At 39.8% G+C, this 16,172-nt stretch overlaps 1 protein-coding gene across 12 annotated transcripts in view; it reads left to right on the top strand.

Moving 5' to 3' along the window:
• Window positions 1-16,172, top strand: part of CNOT1 (CCR4-NOT transcription complex subunit 1) — a 110,406-nt gene that overhangs the window by 87,056 nt on the left and 7,178 nt on the right. For 6 of the 12 annotated variants that reach the window (XM_054455116.2, XM_054455114.2, XM_054455115.2 and 3 more), the window contains 13 exons: window positions 707-847; window positions 940-1,044; window positions 1,655-1,774; window positions 3,317-3,508; window positions 4,343-4,485; window positions 4,991-5,099; window positions 5,197-5,366; window positions 6,037-6,289; window positions 8,848-9,096; window positions 10,865-11,028; window positions 11,185-11,302; window positions 12,911-13,012; window positions 14,590-14,763. In XM_054455116.2, the coding sequence (XP_054311091.1) occupies window positions 707-847; window positions 940-1,044; window positions 1,655-1,774; window positions 3,317-3,508; window positions 4,343-4,485; window positions 4,991-5,099; window positions 5,197-5,366; window positions 6,037-6,289; window positions 8,848-9,096; window positions 10,865-11,028; window positions 11,185-11,302; window positions 12,911-13,012; window positions 14,590-14,763 (2,040 nt within the window). The remainder of the gene's footprint in view (window positions 1-706; window positions 848-939; window positions 1,045-1,654; window positions 1,775-3,316; window positions 3,509-4,342; window positions 4,486-4,990; window positions 5,100-5,196; window positions 5,367-6,036; window positions 6,290-8,847; window positions 9,097-10,864; window positions 11,029-11,184; window positions 11,303-12,910; window positions 13,013-14,589; window positions 14,764-16,172) is intronic. The other 6 variants (XM_063654321.1, XM_054455119.2, XM_054455120.2 and 3 more) reach the window with 1 other exon arrangement.

Below are 16,172 nucleotides of genomic sequence, written 5' to 3'. Positions count from 1 at the left end.
TTTGAGAAGGCCGATACAAAATGACTTAAAGTGATGTTGCATGTGCACACACTTTTCAAATAATTCACTTACTAGTTTTGAGTCTCAGATATCATGGTTAATAATTCAGGTATCATGATTAATAATTTGTTTACTGCTTTAATGATTTTTTTTGGGTTGTTTTTTGCCTTTTTTTTAATGTTTGTTTCATGTGACAGGGTCTCACTCTGTAGCTTAGGCTAGAGTGCAGTGGTGCAGTCTTGGCTCACTGCATCCTCCACCTCTGAGATTCAACTGATTCTCGTGCTTCAGCCTCCCAAGTAGCTGGGATTACAGGCATGTGCTACCACGCACCACTAATTTATGTGTTTTTTTTAGTAGAGAAGTGGCTTCACCATGTTGGCTAGGCTGGTCTCGAACTCCTGGCCTCCAGTGATCTACCTGCCTTGGCCTCCCAAAGTGCTGGGATTACAGGTGTGAGCCACCGCGTCTGGCCTGCTTTACTGATTTTAAGGCATGTTCACAATAAACTGATAAGGTGTCTAGGATATTTTTGTCTTAAAAGTGAGGAAGCTGACTGTTTCAAGATCACAGCTTATTCATAAGTAGAGTCAGAACTTAAAATGCGTTTGCCAGATGCACTGCATTTTCTACTATCCTGTCTGTCCACATCAACTTTCAAGTCTTTTTCCTTCTATTCCCCCCACCCCCCCACCTCCATTAATAGACTGCTTCCCCACAACAAAGAGAAATGATGGATCAGGCAGCTGCTCAATTAGCTCAGGACAATTGTGAGTTGGCTTGCTGTTTTATTCAGAAGACTGCAGTAGAAAAAGCAGGCCCTGAGATGGACAAGAGATTAGCAACTGTAAGTGTTTAGAATTTGCCTTTTAAGATTTTCTTTTTTAATTTAGGGAAGTGCCTTATAACAAGAACCTCAGTGACTTTTTTTGTTTGCAGGAATTTGAGCTGAGAAAACATGCTAGGCAAGAAGGACGTAGATACTGTGATCCTGTTGTTTTAACATATCAAGCCGAACGGATGCCAGAGCAAATCAGGCTGAAAGTGAGAATTGGGGCTCTGTCTCTCCCCGTCCCGTCTTTGTTTTATTTTTAATGTTGTTGTTGATTGAACTCCTTACTGGAATTAGGACAGCAGGGTTAAATGTTGTTTATGAGAAAACATCTTAACTTGATAGCATTTCACTTAATGGCTGCCTGTGGAGTAGGTATGGAAATAGCTCTAAATTCCCTTGCTCCTCCAAAGTTGTTGAAGTGTTACTACTCTAAGGAGTTCATGTGCCTGCTAGTTTCCATGTTTCCCAACTTGGGCTTCTCACATTAATGGTTGCTTATTGTTCCCAATGAGACAGTGAGAAATCTGATAATATTTACCAGCTTTAAGGGAGAATTGCACTAGCATCATCCCATGTGAGGCATTTTCCAAGAGAAACTCTCAGTTAATTTATAAATGAGGTGACTCTTAGCAGGATTCAGGGAAATGAGAAGCCCTCTTCTGAACTGCATTTGTGTGTGCATGCATGCTTAATCATGCTGTTATATGTTGTAATGACTCTTGTGTCCCTGAGCTTACCCACATGCAGACTTTCCACTTTCAAAACAGTTTATTTTGATTATTGAGTGAATTCTGTCAAAATAGGTTTTCTTCTTTCAAGGTTGGTGGTGTGGACCCAAAGCAGTTGGCTGTTTACGAAGAGTTTGCACGCAATGTTCCTGGCTTCTTGCCTACAAATGACTTAAGTCAGCCCACAGGATTTTTAGCCCAGCCCATGAAGGTAAATGTGTTTTAGATTAAATTGAGTGTTTTGCCAATCAATTTAAATGTTTTTGACATTTAATATATGTTTTTTGACTTGCTTCCTGGGAGAATAATTTACAGGGGAAAAAACACCTATAGTTTTTGAGTTGTAGGTATTCTTTGTGTCCAATTAAGTATGACATACAGGGGATTAAAGAAAAATTGACATGGGTGTGGGTGATTTAACTTTAATGTTCGGCCTAATTAGGGGAATTTGCATGGTAGCATAATAACTTTCGGTTTTTTATTTTTATTTTTAAATTTTATTATTTATTTTTTTGAGACAGGGTCTTTCTCTGTCACCCAGGCTGGAGTGCAGTGGCGCGATCTCAGCTCATTGCAACCTCCACCTCCCAGGCTCAAGCGATCCTCCCACCTCAGCCTCCTGAGGAGCTAGGACTACAGGCGTGTGCCACCATGCTCAGCTAATTTTTGTATTTTTTATAAAGATGGGGTTTGGCCATGTTGCCCAGACTAGACTCAAACTCCTGACCTCAAGTGATTGCCTACCTTGGCCTCCCAAAGTGCTGGGATTACAGGCCTGAGCCATTGTGCCCAGCCTTCCCATTTTTTAAATAAAAGAATTTTCTAAAATTTTCAAAGGTATTTACAGAAAACTTGGAAATATAGGGAAAAACATTTTCCCCCAAACCAGTTGATAGTAAGTTGCTGACCTGATACCCCCATCACTCCTGAATCCTTTGGTTTGTATTTCTTACAAAACCTTCTTCCTTTGGTTTGTATTTCTTACAAAACCCTTTTCCTGTGTGACCACGGTACAACCATTAAGGTCAGAAATGAATACTAATACTTTACTCCATCTAATTCATAGACCTCTTTCAAGTTTCACCATGTATCCCAATAATGTATAGTAAAAGACCTGTTTTAGAATCACACATTTCTTCAGTTGTCATATTTTTAAAGTCTCCCTCAGTTCTAGCTGGTGTAGGTAACTCAGTTTTTCCTCATCTTTCATGACCATAACACTTCTCAATATTATAGGCTAATTATTTTCTAAATGACTTGATTTGTTTGTCCAGTGTATTCTCATGACTAGATTCAGGTAATGTGTTTTTAACAATAGGAATAGCTCAGAAGTAATGCTGTATTCTTATTCTGTCCTATCAGGCTTTGACAGTTGGACTGAGTACTATATTTTTCATGGTTTGAAACACTTTCTTAGGATATAGAGGGTTTAGTAGATGGTACAAGTGGTGCTGCCCTCAGTCTGTCTCATTGTTACTAATGCTCTCTTTTATCACTTGATTATGCTGCTGCCTGCCAGGTTTTCCTCTCTCAAATGAAACACCTCTTCCCTTATGCCTGCCTTGTACTGTGCCACTTGATGGTATTAATTCTGAATAGCTCAGGAAGAAGGAAAGGAAGAGGCCCTCCATGTTTGAATGTAAAAATAAGAAAAAGGGAGTAAACATACTAATAGACCTCTATTTGATACATGTGTCAATAAAAAACCTTAACATCTTTTGTCTCTTGTTGGTTGTTTCCTTCTCTAAAACAGCAAGCTTGGGCAACAGATGATGTAGCTCAGATTTATGATAAGTGTATTACAGAACTGGAGCAACATCTACATGCCATCCCACCAGCTTTGGCCATGAACCCTCAAGCTCAGGCTCTTCGAAGTCTCTTGGAGGTTGTAGTTTTATCTCGAAACTCTCGGGATGCCATAGCTGCTCTTGGATTGCTCCAAAAGGTTGGTTCTTAAGCTATTACTTTAGAAAATGCTAGGTGTTAAACATTTATTGACCTGCACCACCATCTACATATTTATGTAGTTATGCTTAAGATTTCATAATATAAATCAAGTTCTATAAGTAGGTGATTTTTTTTTTTCCAACATAGAATGTAGTCATGGCAGTTTTGAATGGTAAACTTGGAAATCTTTATTTTTTTTCTTAAAGATATTCCGGAAATATGATTTGAAGAAACTTTAAAAGATAGCCCTTTAGAGGGGTGGGTGTGTGTGTGTGTGTGTGTGTGTGTAAGAGACAGGGTCTCTGTCAGGCTTGAGTGCAGTGATGTGATCATGGGCTCAAGTGAGCCTCCCACATCACCTTCTTGAGTAGCTGGGATTACAGGTGTGCACTGCCAAGCCAAGCTAATTTTTAATTTTTTTGTAGAGACAGGTCTTGCTTTGTTGTCCAGGTCGTTCTCAATCTCCTGGGCTCAAGTGGCCCTCCCTCCTGAGCCTCCCAAAGTGTTGGGATTATAGGCATGAGCCACTGAGCCCAGCTGCCCTTTAGATTTTGAGGGACAAGTTGATCCAATAATTTGGATCAGGGTAGGTAGGGAGCCCTGGGTTTTAACTACAGCAGAGCTTTTTATGACAAGAGCGCAGAATGAACTTAAATCAGATAGAATTTAGAGTGTGTGTGATAGGCAACTGAAAGGGATGTTTGGAGAGTGGAAAGGACAGGGAGGCTTTGGAAGGTATTTGGTACTTGGCATTGAGGTTTGGTTTCTGGCTGTGATAGTTGGGCCAAGCACTGTATTTTTCATGGTTTTGAACGCTTTCTTTCTCCCATAGGCTGTAGAGGGCTTACTAGATGCCACAAGTGGTGCTGATGCTGACCTTCTGCTGCGCTACAGGGAATGCCACCTCTTGGTCCTAAAAGCTCTGCAGGATGGCCGGGCATATGGGTCTCCATGGTGCAACAAACAGATCACAAGGTCAGTAGCCATCTTCGAAAAGTAGTGAGTATTGGACTGCGACTGCCTTTTGACATAGAAAGTACTGTTTATGTCTAGGGGTTTCCCTTTTTTCTAGTAGGTAGGTCGGACACTTGGACTTCCTACTTCTGAGAGGTGAGAATTGTTAAGTAGTTGTTTTCCATCTGGTCTCTACCTTCTCCCCATGTTGGATATAGAAAATCAGTACCTTGTTTTGGGGAATAAATTGTAGGTCATTGTTTTAAAAGGCTTCAGTGATTTCTCAGAAGTGGTATTCATGTATAAGTATTTTAATGTCTTAAATGGAATACTCTGTATCCTAGGATTTGAAAGGAAAGCCTGGGCTATCTGTTCTATTTCATTACTGGCTGTTTTTAAATTTGGACCTGATTTGCAGTTGAATCTCAAGGCATTCTTAATTTGGAGCAAATTTCCATTGAGTAAAATGGGCACTTTATACAGTATGGTTAAGCCTATATGAGTAAAGATATTGAACTTTTTCTAGGTGCCTAATTGAATGTCGGGATGAATATAAATATAATGTGGAGGCTGTGGAGCTGCTAATTCGCAATCATTTGGTTAATATGCAACAGTATGATCTTCACCTAGCGCAGGTATGGAAGGAATTTACTTGCATGGACAAAAGGACTCAGGGAAGTATGTTTGCTCTTAAGTGTTTTCCCTCTTACATTGTGTTTTCTGTGTTGCCAGTCAATGGAGAATGGCTTAAACTACATGGCTGTGGCATTTGCTATGCAATTGGTAAAAATCCTGCTGGTGGATGAAAGGAGTGTTGCTCATGTTACTGAGGCAGATCTGTTCCACACCATTGAAACCCTCATGAGGATTAATGCTCATTCCAGAGGCAATGCTCCAGAAGGGTGAGGATGAAATGCTTTGAGATCTCTGTACATTTAGTAGTCTGCGTAATATTTTTAGGAATGAATATGCAGACTTACTAACATTACTTGTTATAACTGCTTTACCAACCACATATGGGTGAGTAGCTTTGGTAAGGGCTAATATTGTCACTTGAAGTATGAAAGCTTAATTGACTGCCAAGTCTTCTTGGCACAGAGCAGTACATACGGTACCAGACTTAGTGTCAGAGTCCTATGTTTAAGCCCTGGTCATGCCACTTAAAAGCTTTCTGATTTTAGGCAAATTGACTACCCTCCTTAAACCTATTCTTTATAGAAAATGGAAATAATTTCTCAAAGAACTATTGGAAATCAAGAGAAGTAACGTAAAGAAAGCATGGTACATAGTAGGCAAGCAGTGGATAGTTGTTGACTCTGAACATCAGTTCCATTTAAATGAACACGTTTTTTGGGCAAGAAGTAGCTTAACTGAGGGCAGTTGTTTGCGTGTTGTGTGCTCATGAACAAGCAGATAAGAGACTAAGTATAATTTTGTTTTAGTGTGGAAGTGGTAAAGTGAAGTGGTAAACCACTCTTGTGGTTGCTGTTAAATAAGTAAACTATACATCCGTATGTCTGTAAAATCACAACTACGAGGAGACTGATTTTCACGCTGAATTTATTGTACTAGATTGCCCCAGCTGATGGAAGTAGTGCGATCCAACTATGAAGCAATGATTGATCGTGCTCATGGAGGCCCAAACTTTATGATGCATTCTGGGATCTCTCAAGCCTCAGAGTATGATGACCCTCCAGGCCTGAGGGAGAAGGCAGAGTATCTTCTGAGGGAATGGGTGAATCTCTACCATTCAGCAGCAGCTGGCCGCGACAGTACCAAAGCTTTCTCTGCGTTTGTTGGACAGGTAGAGCTTTTGGAAAGAAAGGTGCTTTTTATTCAACATAAGTAGGGTGTGATGCCTCCAATATTAAAGCTCAGTATTACGTACATGTGGTCAGACAGTTACCTCCATACTCATGCAAACCCAAACTGTTATCATTAAATTACAGCCTGTTTTCTCATGGTTGATCACTAAGCAATAAAGGCAACATTCCCTCCCACCATTGGTTCTGTATATTCCATTTCAGTTGTCACAGCTACAAAGTACAATGGGTCAGATAATGAATAATGAAACTACCAAATGTATTTTTACTAGCACTGATGGGACTGTGGGCTAATAAATATGTAAAATTCTCACAGTAGCCCACATTAAAAAAAAATGACAAAATAAAAATGCTTATTTAAATGGTAGAGTGTTTTATTGTATTTTCTAATTTAAATATCTACCTAAACATGACATATTCCTTTGGAAAATACTTTCCAGTATTTTCATTAGATTTGATGCAAGTTGAACTTTGACTTAAAAGTGTTAGGAACAAAGCACCTAACTGAAAATCAAGTTTGGCAGGAATGTTTGTGAATAGGATGAACAAGGAAAAATGTCAGAACCAGGCCATAGTACCATTTAGCATTCTGTTTTTGATTATCACTGGTTGCTTTCAGTGACTGTGAGGGAATCAGACACAATAAGTCCATGTGTCCTAATTATAATATAACTTGGCAAGAGTGATACTTTTCCTGAATTGACCTTGGAATTTCCTTTATTAGAACTGTTGTAATTTTTTTTCAGGGTGAGTTGTCTGCTTATTTCTGCAGATTGACCATTATATTTCTTCAAACTGAACCCAAAACTTTTAGGTATATTGCTAAAGAAAGATTACAAATTAGGTCTCTTTTCAAACTAATGACAATTGAATGTGGAAGAGCTGACTTCAATTCTAGAAGTTATTTGAAATTACGTTTACTTTTTGGCCGGGCTCTGTGGCTCACACCTGTAATCCCAGCACTTTGGGAGGCCGAGGCAGGCGGATCATGAGGTCAGGAGATCGAGACCATCCTGGCTAACACAGTGAAACCCTGTCTCCACTAAAAATACAAAAAAATTAGCCAGGTGTGGTGGCGGGTGCCTGTAGTCCTAGCTACTCGGGAGGCTGAGGCAGGAGAATGGCGTGAACCCGGGAGGTGGAGCTTACAGTGAGCCGAGATTGCGCCACTGCACTCCAGCCTGGGCGACAGAGCGAGACTCTGTCTCAAAAAAAAAAAAAAAAAAGAAATTAGGTTTACTTTTCAAAATGAATGTTACTCAGTAAATCATACTGAGTATATTTCTCCCCTAAAAGAATCCAGGGAATTACAAAGCATACCCTACTGAAAAGCTATTACTGCATGTTTTATAGTCTGATTTATAATTTGAATGGAAGAAATTGGAATCCATTGGTCTTTCTGATCATTGCTATTTCATGGGTATGGATGTGGCGCCTGTCTCAGCCCTTCCTGCTGGCTTATTTGCTCTCATTTCATCTTTCTCTTGAAAAAGATAGTGTATTATACTTTTCTGTGCTGTTTTGTATCCTTTTGAAAATTCTTTCCTTCTTATGCTCCTCTTTGACCATAGTACTCTGTCCTAATATTCCTCACTCTCTGTTAGTTTTACAGATACCAGTGTAGACAAAAAGTCCCTTTGCCATGCTGGCATTCTGTCCCAGCAGGGTACAGTATTATCGTAGTCTAACCAGTTCAGTTGTCTTTACTGCTTATCAGGGACAGTTAAGTTGTTTCAAAAATTTCAAGATAACCTTGAAGTTTTTTTTTTCTGAACTTGGTTTCTTTGTTTAGTAAGTAAGTGACCTGTTCTTCCTCTGTAGCCTTAATGTGTATTTCACTGTTGTCTTCGTTTGTTTGTTTGTTTGTTTTAAAGGGTTGAGGGGAACTAGCCAAATAATATTCCCACTGTGCTTCACTTCTAGTTCATACGTCATATAGTTTCTAATTTTTCCTTTCTTTTAAATAAACTTGTGTTTCCACATCATTTTAATTAATGTAACATTTTTATTACATTAAAATACCTAGATCAGATTTGTATTTCCATTTGGTACTTACCTATTGTACAAATTATTGATTTTTCTGGGGGTAGCTTGTTGGAATTTTAAAATCTTTGTTATTGGTTAATTCAGTTTGAGGAAATTATCTTCAAATCCTTCAGAAGTAAATTACCTTAAATTCTGTGAGAAAGTAAAATATATGCAATTTAGTCTTCTCCTTGGAGTCCACAATGTCTTAACATGACTTACAGTTACGAACAGTTTGTTTTATTTGCATGGTTAATTTTCCACATTATTTGGTGGGAACCTACTGTTCAAAATTGCCATGATAATCTGTGTCAGTTTCCATCTTCTCTGTTCTACATTAAACTTAAAACTGGAGGAATTCTGTCATGGCACCTTAATGGGAAAATAATTCTGATAATACATTTATTACAATGTAAGAATTAGAAATATGACAGTAGGAACAAATGAGAATCTCTTAAGCCTGAAAATTAAAGTTATATGAAGTTTATTTGTGTGTGTTATCTCATTGTGTCTTTATTTTTTGTTCCCGTGGTAGATGCACCAGCAAGGAATACTGAAGACCGATGATCTCATAACAAGGTTCTTTCGTCTGTGTACTGAAATGTGTGTTGAAATCAGTTACCGTGCTCAGGCTGAGCAGCAGCACAATCCTGCTGCTAATCCCACCATGATCCGAGCCAAGTGCTATCACAACCTGGATGCCTTTGTTCGACTCATTGCACTGCTCGTGAAACACTCAGGGGAGGCCACCAACACTGTCACAAAGATTAATCTGCTGAACAAGGTCTGAAATCCTTTCTTGCCTTAGTCTTGGTCTACATCAGTGGGGTGTTTTATTTATTTAATTATTATTATTATTTTTTATATTGTTTCTTTGAGAGAGTCTCACTCTGTCACCCAGGCTGGAGTGCCTCTGAAGTAGCTGGGAATACAGGCATGAGCCACGATGCCTGGAGCTTTTCTGTTTTTAGTAGGGTCTTACCATGTTGCCCAAGCTGGTCTCAAACTTCTGGCCTCGAGTGATCCACCTGCCTTGGCTTCCCATAGTGCTGGGATTACAGGCATGAACCACCATGCCCGGCCACATCAGTGGTTTCTTTTTTTTGAGACGGAGTCTTGCTCTGTCGCCCAGGCTGGAGTGCAGTGGTGTGATCTCGGCTCACTGCAAACTCTGCCTCCTAGGTTCACACCATTCTCCTACCTCAGCCTCGTGAGTAGCTGGAACTACAGGCACTCGCCACCATGCCCAGATAATTTTTTTTGTATTTTTTGTTTCGTTTTGTTTGTTTTATGTTGTTTTAAGATGGAGTCTCACTCTGTCACCCAGGCTGGAGTGCAGTGGCGGGATCTGGCTCACTGCAAGCTCCGCCTCCCAGATTCACGCCATTCTCCTGCCTCAGCCTCCCGTGTAGCTGGGACTACAGGCACCCGCCACCGCGCCCGGCTAATTTTTTATATTTTTAGTAGAGACAGGGTTTCACTGTGTTAGCCAGGATGGTCTTGATCTCCCGATCTCGTGATCTGCCCGCCTCAGCCTCCCAAAGTGCTGGGATTATAGGCGTGAGCCACGGCGCCCGGCCACATCAGTGGTTCTTAACCCTATTGGGTCCCTCAAGTGACCCGCCTGCCTCGACTTCCCAAAGTGCTGGGATTACAGGCATGAGCCACCATGCCTGGCCATATAAGTGGTTCTTAACGCTGTTGAGGCCAACCCTTCCCCAAAACATTTTGTTAATGCGTCTTTTCTGTCCTGAAATTAAATTTGTAAATAATATGTAAACATACTCGCTCTGTGTTAGAAACAGAATATGGTGCCTTAACCGAAATACAAAAAGAGATCATAATGTATTTCAGTATGTTAATGCTTGGTAGTATGAATTTGCCCCATACACAGAATCACTGTGAGTGGGTGGCTAGAAGTGCCCCTTGCTGATAGATTGGCAACTCAAGTACATGAGTGATATTAGTCATTGGCTTGATTTACACAGTGGAGTTCTTGGAAATTTGAATATTAAAACAATGCAAAAATACGTGTAAAAATGGACTTCGATTTTGGATTTGGGAAATTAGAGATGTGTTCTTCAAGCCCCTCACTGTTCAGTGGGCAAGTCAAGTGGAATGGGATCTCTGCAGCCTAACAGCTTTCCTGGCCCCTGCCTACTAAATGCCAAGACAGGCGTAAATCATTCCCACATGTCAACTTCATGTCAGACCAGACAAATTAGATTGTTATATTGTGTTAACGTGGTGAAATGTGAGGGGCCTTGCTGATTTCTAGAGCTGAAGAAAAACCATTGGGCATTTGTGGAGAATATTCAGGTGTGGTCCAAGGATGTTGAAATTCAAAGAAACACAAAAAACACCAAAGGCGAAGTCAGACCAATTTATGGCCCTATCGGCTGCCGGCTGCCAGCATGTAATTTTGTATTCAAATTGTATATATGCTTTCCTTTAATGTTGGGTTTAAGAATGCAAAGTTTAAAAAGCATGACATCAAAGTGGTGAGTGGATTATCTGAATAATTTACAAGCTCTGATTTGTGTTTTATGTAGGTCCTTGGTATAGTAGTGGGAGTTCTCCTTCAGGATCATGATGTTCGTCAGAGTGAATTTCAGCAACTTCCCTACCATCGAATTTTTATCATGCTTCTCTTGGAACTCAATGCACCTGAGCATGTGTTGGAAACCATTAATTTCCAGACACTTACAGCTTTCTGGTGAGTATTGTGTTTGCGATTTTGTGTTAAGGTTTGCTGGATTAATGTAGTAAAATTTTGGGAGTAGAACTCTTGAGCATTTTGAGCCTACATTCATGTGCTGTTCACTGTATTTAAGTTGGACTGTGCTTCTCACTAAGGTTTTTCTTCTTTCAGCAATACATTCCACATCTTGAGGCCTACCAAAGCTCCTGGCTTTGTATATGCCTGGCTTGAACTGATTTCCCATCGGATATTTATTGCAAGAATGCTGGCACATACGCCACAGCAGAAGGTGTGGCTGCAGTTTATCTTCTGTAGATGAAGACTATAACTACCTGGGCTTATTTATTAGCATTGCCTATAGATTTCTATTAGTCATTTAGTAGTAATTGTACTTCTTCCAAACTTAGTTGGGAATGCTGTGTAGTGTTCACTCAAGTCAAGTACTTGACTGCCTCTGCCTGAAAGCCATTCCTCAGTGATTAGGTGTTGCTGCTTCAGCTCAGTTGTGGGCCACCTGTGTCAGTCTCGCAAGTTTTTTTTTATTGTTTTTTCCTTTCTTTCTTTTAAAATGTTTTGCTTCTTTATACACAGGCATGATTTATTTTACATATTTGTCAGTTAAGGGTTTTTTTGGGGGTAGGGGTGTTGTTTTTAAAGTTGAAATCTATGTGTGCCCTCATAAATATCTGAATAAATCTCTGGGTAACAGGGCTCTGGAGCTTGTTGGTTTTACAGACTCTCACTTTAAATGCGGAAGGCTCTCAAACTAAGGTTGAGGACTACTGGGCTATGTTATTTTGAAGGATTATGATCAAGTTCTATTTAAGAGTTCTTTATCTAATTGGTAATACAACACAGTTAACATGATAAGTTTTTTTCCTCCCATCTTGGAATTAAATTGGCAAATGAGTACTGCAGAAAGTACCATTCTTTGGCCCCTCAGATCAGAAGAAATGTGACTGCTATGTAATGGAGTGAACTTGACAAAGAAGGTGAAATAGCTCTTAAATGAAGTTTTGTTTGGTGGAGAAGGGCATTCTAGGAGGAAGGAACACAACATATTAAATACAATTATCCAAGAATTAATTGAACATAATTGGTATAGTTGGGGGAGGGTGAGCAGGCTGACATTGGCTGAAAATAGAGAATTCATGTCGTGGACTCAACAAGGTTATTTGCGAAGAGTTGAGGAGTTGGAAGAGAGAAAGGAAATGGCTGAGACTTAATAAGGAATTAAGAAAACACATTTCTAGTTGTCAGTTTCTGCAGTTGACTGTTTTGTGTTCTATCAGAAGTTTACTCCTCTCCCTTTTTAAATTTTGCTGCAGGTACACAGGGATCATTATGTCTTGAAATCTCTGGAGCCAGTTTTTTCAAATATTATTTCCCACTATCTCCATAATAACTTGGTCCTTTTTAATCTTTTTAATGCCAATCTTTTTTCTTTTCTTTTCTTTTTTTTTTTTTACGGAGTTTTGCTCTTGCTGTCCAGGCTGGAGTGCAGTGCTGTGACCTTGGCTCACTGCAACCTCTGCCTCCCAGGTTGAAGCAATTCTCGTGCCTCAGCCTCCGGAGTAGCTGGGATTACAGGTGCCCGCCACCTCGCCTGGCTAATTTTTTATATTCTTAGTTGAGACAGGATTTCAACATGTTGGCCAGGCTGGTCTCTAACTCCTGACTTCAAGTGATCCACCGGCCTTGGCCTCCCAGAGTGCTGGGATTACAGGCGTCAGCCACCATGCCTGGCCTTTAATGCCGATCTTTAGTAGAGGTACTTAACATTAGTATTCTCTACTTATATTAGCATGAAGAAGATAAGTCAGTGTAGCTGCTTGGGGGACTTATAGTGGCTGAAAAACAGCTGAGTATAATTATGACTCATGTACATTTCTTTCAGGGGTGGCCTATGTATGCACAGCTACTGATTGATTTATTCAAATATTTAGCGCCTTTCCTTAGAAATGTGGAACTCACCAAACCTATGCAAATCCTCTACAAGGTAATTAACTTGGATTTATTATAAGTTAAAATAACTGAGATCTTAAGAAAATATACTTTAGGAATCTGAGGCCTTATTTTGTTTTTATTAAGCCTTTGAGGCATGACATACATTCAGAAAAGTGTAAAAATCAAGTGTACTTGCATAACCAGCACCCAAATTGTACAGTGTTTGTATATGTTCAACTGTAGAAGATACTACAGTTTTACAAAGCGTTTGTACCAGTTTATACTTTTAAACAGCATGGAGGAGGTACTGGTTTTCCCACATCTTCATCTTGCCATACCTGGTATGGCATAATACCATACCTGGTATTATCTGTTTTTCATTTTAGCCATTTTGGCAGTTGTACTGTGAAATCTCATTGTGGATTTAATTTTGTTGGCGATTTATCTTTTTTTTTTTTTTGAGACAGAGTCTCACTCTGAAACCCAGGCTGGAGTGCAGTGGCGCGATCTCAGCTTACTGCAACCTCTGCCTCCCAGGTTCAAGTGATTCTTGTGCCTCAGTCTCCCTAGTAGCAGAGACTACAGGCATGTGCCACCACACCTGGCTAATTTTTTATAATTTTAGTAGACATGGGGGATCTCATCACATTGGCTACGCTCGTCTCAAACTCCTGACCTTAAGTGATCAGTCTGCCTCAGCCTCCTGAAGTGCTGGGATTACAGGTGTGACACTGCACCCAGCCTCCTTGATGATTTCTTAATGAGGTTTTCATGTGTAGATCAGCCATGGATATCACCTTTTTGTGATGCTCCTCTTCCAGTCTTTTGGCTCTTGTTTGTATTTTTATTTATTAAATAATTCTTTATATGTTTTAAATACAAGCCCTTTGTTACTATATATTCAAACATCTCCCTCTCAGCTTGCCCTTTTACTCCCTTAAAGGAAGGGGGAGGTGTCTTTTGAGGATCAGAAGCTTTAAAATTTATTGTAGTCAAAATTGCAGATTTTTAAACTTGTATTAAAAGTTGCTTTTTGTGACTCGTGTAGGAAATCTTTGCGTGTCTCAGTGTGCTAAGGTGTTCTGTTTTCCACCTATCTGAATTGTCAGATTTATGAGCATAAAATCGTTTAATGTTCTGAAACTATTTTTTATGACTGTAGGATCTGTAATGTCATTCCTGACATTAATAATTTTTGTGTTTTCTCTGTCAGCCTTGGTTAGGATTTATCAATTTATTTTTTCTAATAATTAACTTGGGCCTTGATTTTTTTTAGTACTTTAAAAAATTTATTATATGCTTTTACTCTACTTTCTTTGGTTTTCATTAGTTCTTTTTTTTGGCTTCTGAAGATAGATGCTTACATCATTATATCTTTATTTTTTGTCCAGTCTCCTAGCATATTCATTTCAGCCTGTAAACTCTTGATGCCTAGTTTTTCATGATACCTAAATGGAAATATTTGATAAATCATCTGTGATAATGTTAATTAAAGCCTAAAACTTTTTAAGAAATGTTACTAAAGTATACTTTATTCTTTTGCGGGGGGTGGGGGGCTTAAGTTATAATAGGAAAACGTTACTCCATTTTCCTTAGTGTGGAAATATTTTTCTTGTTTTTTAAAAATAGGGCACTTTAAGAGTGCTGCTGGTTCTTTTGCATGATTTCCCAGAGTTCCTTTGTGATTACCATTATGGGTTCTGTGATGTGATCCCACCTAATTGTATCCAGTTAAGAAATTTGATCCTGAGTGCCTTTCCAAGAAACATGAGGCTCCCTGACCCATTCACTCCTAATCTAAAGGTAAGGTTCCAACTAGTTAAAGGAAAACTTATGTCTTAATATTTCAGTCCTTTCTCTCATAAGTAGACTGTTCAACACTTCCCTACCCAACATAACACGCACACCGTTAGTTAAGGGTACTCTTTAAAGGAAATAATGTTATTAAGCCTGATATAGGGTATGATATTGTTGCTATTGCTGTTGCTGGTGAACATTGATTCACAGCATTTTTCTAGTTGCTAGTTTTCATATTAATTTTGATACTAAATTTAGCTCTATTTATAGAACCACAGCTTAGGTGTTGGGGCAGTCATTTGCTGGGTGTGCCCCACATGGCAAAGAATTGCAGAACAAACAGACCTTTGTAATCTTTTTCTTTTTTTGAGGCAGAGTCTTACTCTGTGACCCAGGCTGGAGTGCAGTGGTGCAGTCTCGGCTTACTGCAACCTCCCCTTCGCTGGTTCAAGCTATTCTCCCGCCTCAGCCTCCCAAGTAGCTGGGATTACAGGCACTCGCCACCACGCCTGGCTAATTATGTGTTTAGTAGAGATGGGGTTTCACCATGTCGGCCAGGTTGGTTTTGAGCTCCTCACCTCAAGTAATCTGCCTGCTTCGGCCTCCCAAAGTGCTGGGATTACAGGTGTGAGCCACCACGCCCTGCCATAGTCTCCATATTTCATAGTTTTGTGTGTCTGTGCACTTGTGCAGTTGTTCCTTGGTCCCTTACTGTTCTTGGAGGATTGGTTCTAGGACCCACTGGGACACCGAATTTTAAGTATGCTTAAGTCCTGTATGTAAAGTGGCATATAACCTTTGCATATTCCCTTAAATGACATCTGTATTGCCTATGATACCTAATGTAGTGTAATGCTATTATGGAAATAACTATTTTAAACTATATTAATAACTTTTTAAAATTTGTGTTTTTTATTGTTGTATTATTATTTATTTGTGTTTATTTATTTATTTTTGAGATGGAGTCTCACTCTGTCACCCAGGCTGGAGTGCAGTGGCGCAATCTCAGCTCACTGCAACTTCCGCCTCCTGGGGTCCAGTGATTCTCCTGCCTCAGCCTCCCAAGTAGCTGGTACTACAGGTGCCTGCCACCATGCCTGGCTAATTTTTTTTGTATTTTTAGTAGTGACGGGGTTTCCACTAGTTGGCCAGGCTGGTCTCAAACTCCTGACCTCACGATCTGCCTGCCTTGGCCTCCCAAAGTGCTGGGATTACAGGCATGAGCGACTGCACCCGGCCTTTATTGTTGTATTATTTTTTATTGACCCCATCATCTACCTCTACCTTCACCCCCCATATTTGCGATTTGAGGTTAAGTAGATATGGAACCTAAGGGTATGGAGAACCCACTGTATTTTTTTAAGTTGTTGGAATAAAGGAGAGAGAGGACCACTTAAAATCTCACCACCCTGACA

This window comes from Pongo pygmaeus, chromosome 18 (genome assembly GCF_028885625.2).
Source record: "Pongo pygmaeus isolate AG05252 chromosome 18, NHGRI_mPonPyg2-v2.0_pri, whole genome shotgun sequence".
Taxonomy (NCBI): domain Eukaryota; kingdom Metazoa; phylum Chordata; class Mammalia; order Primates; family Hominidae; genus Pongo; species Pongo pygmaeus.
This window is presented reverse-complemented; position numbering and strand designations above follow the sequence as displayed.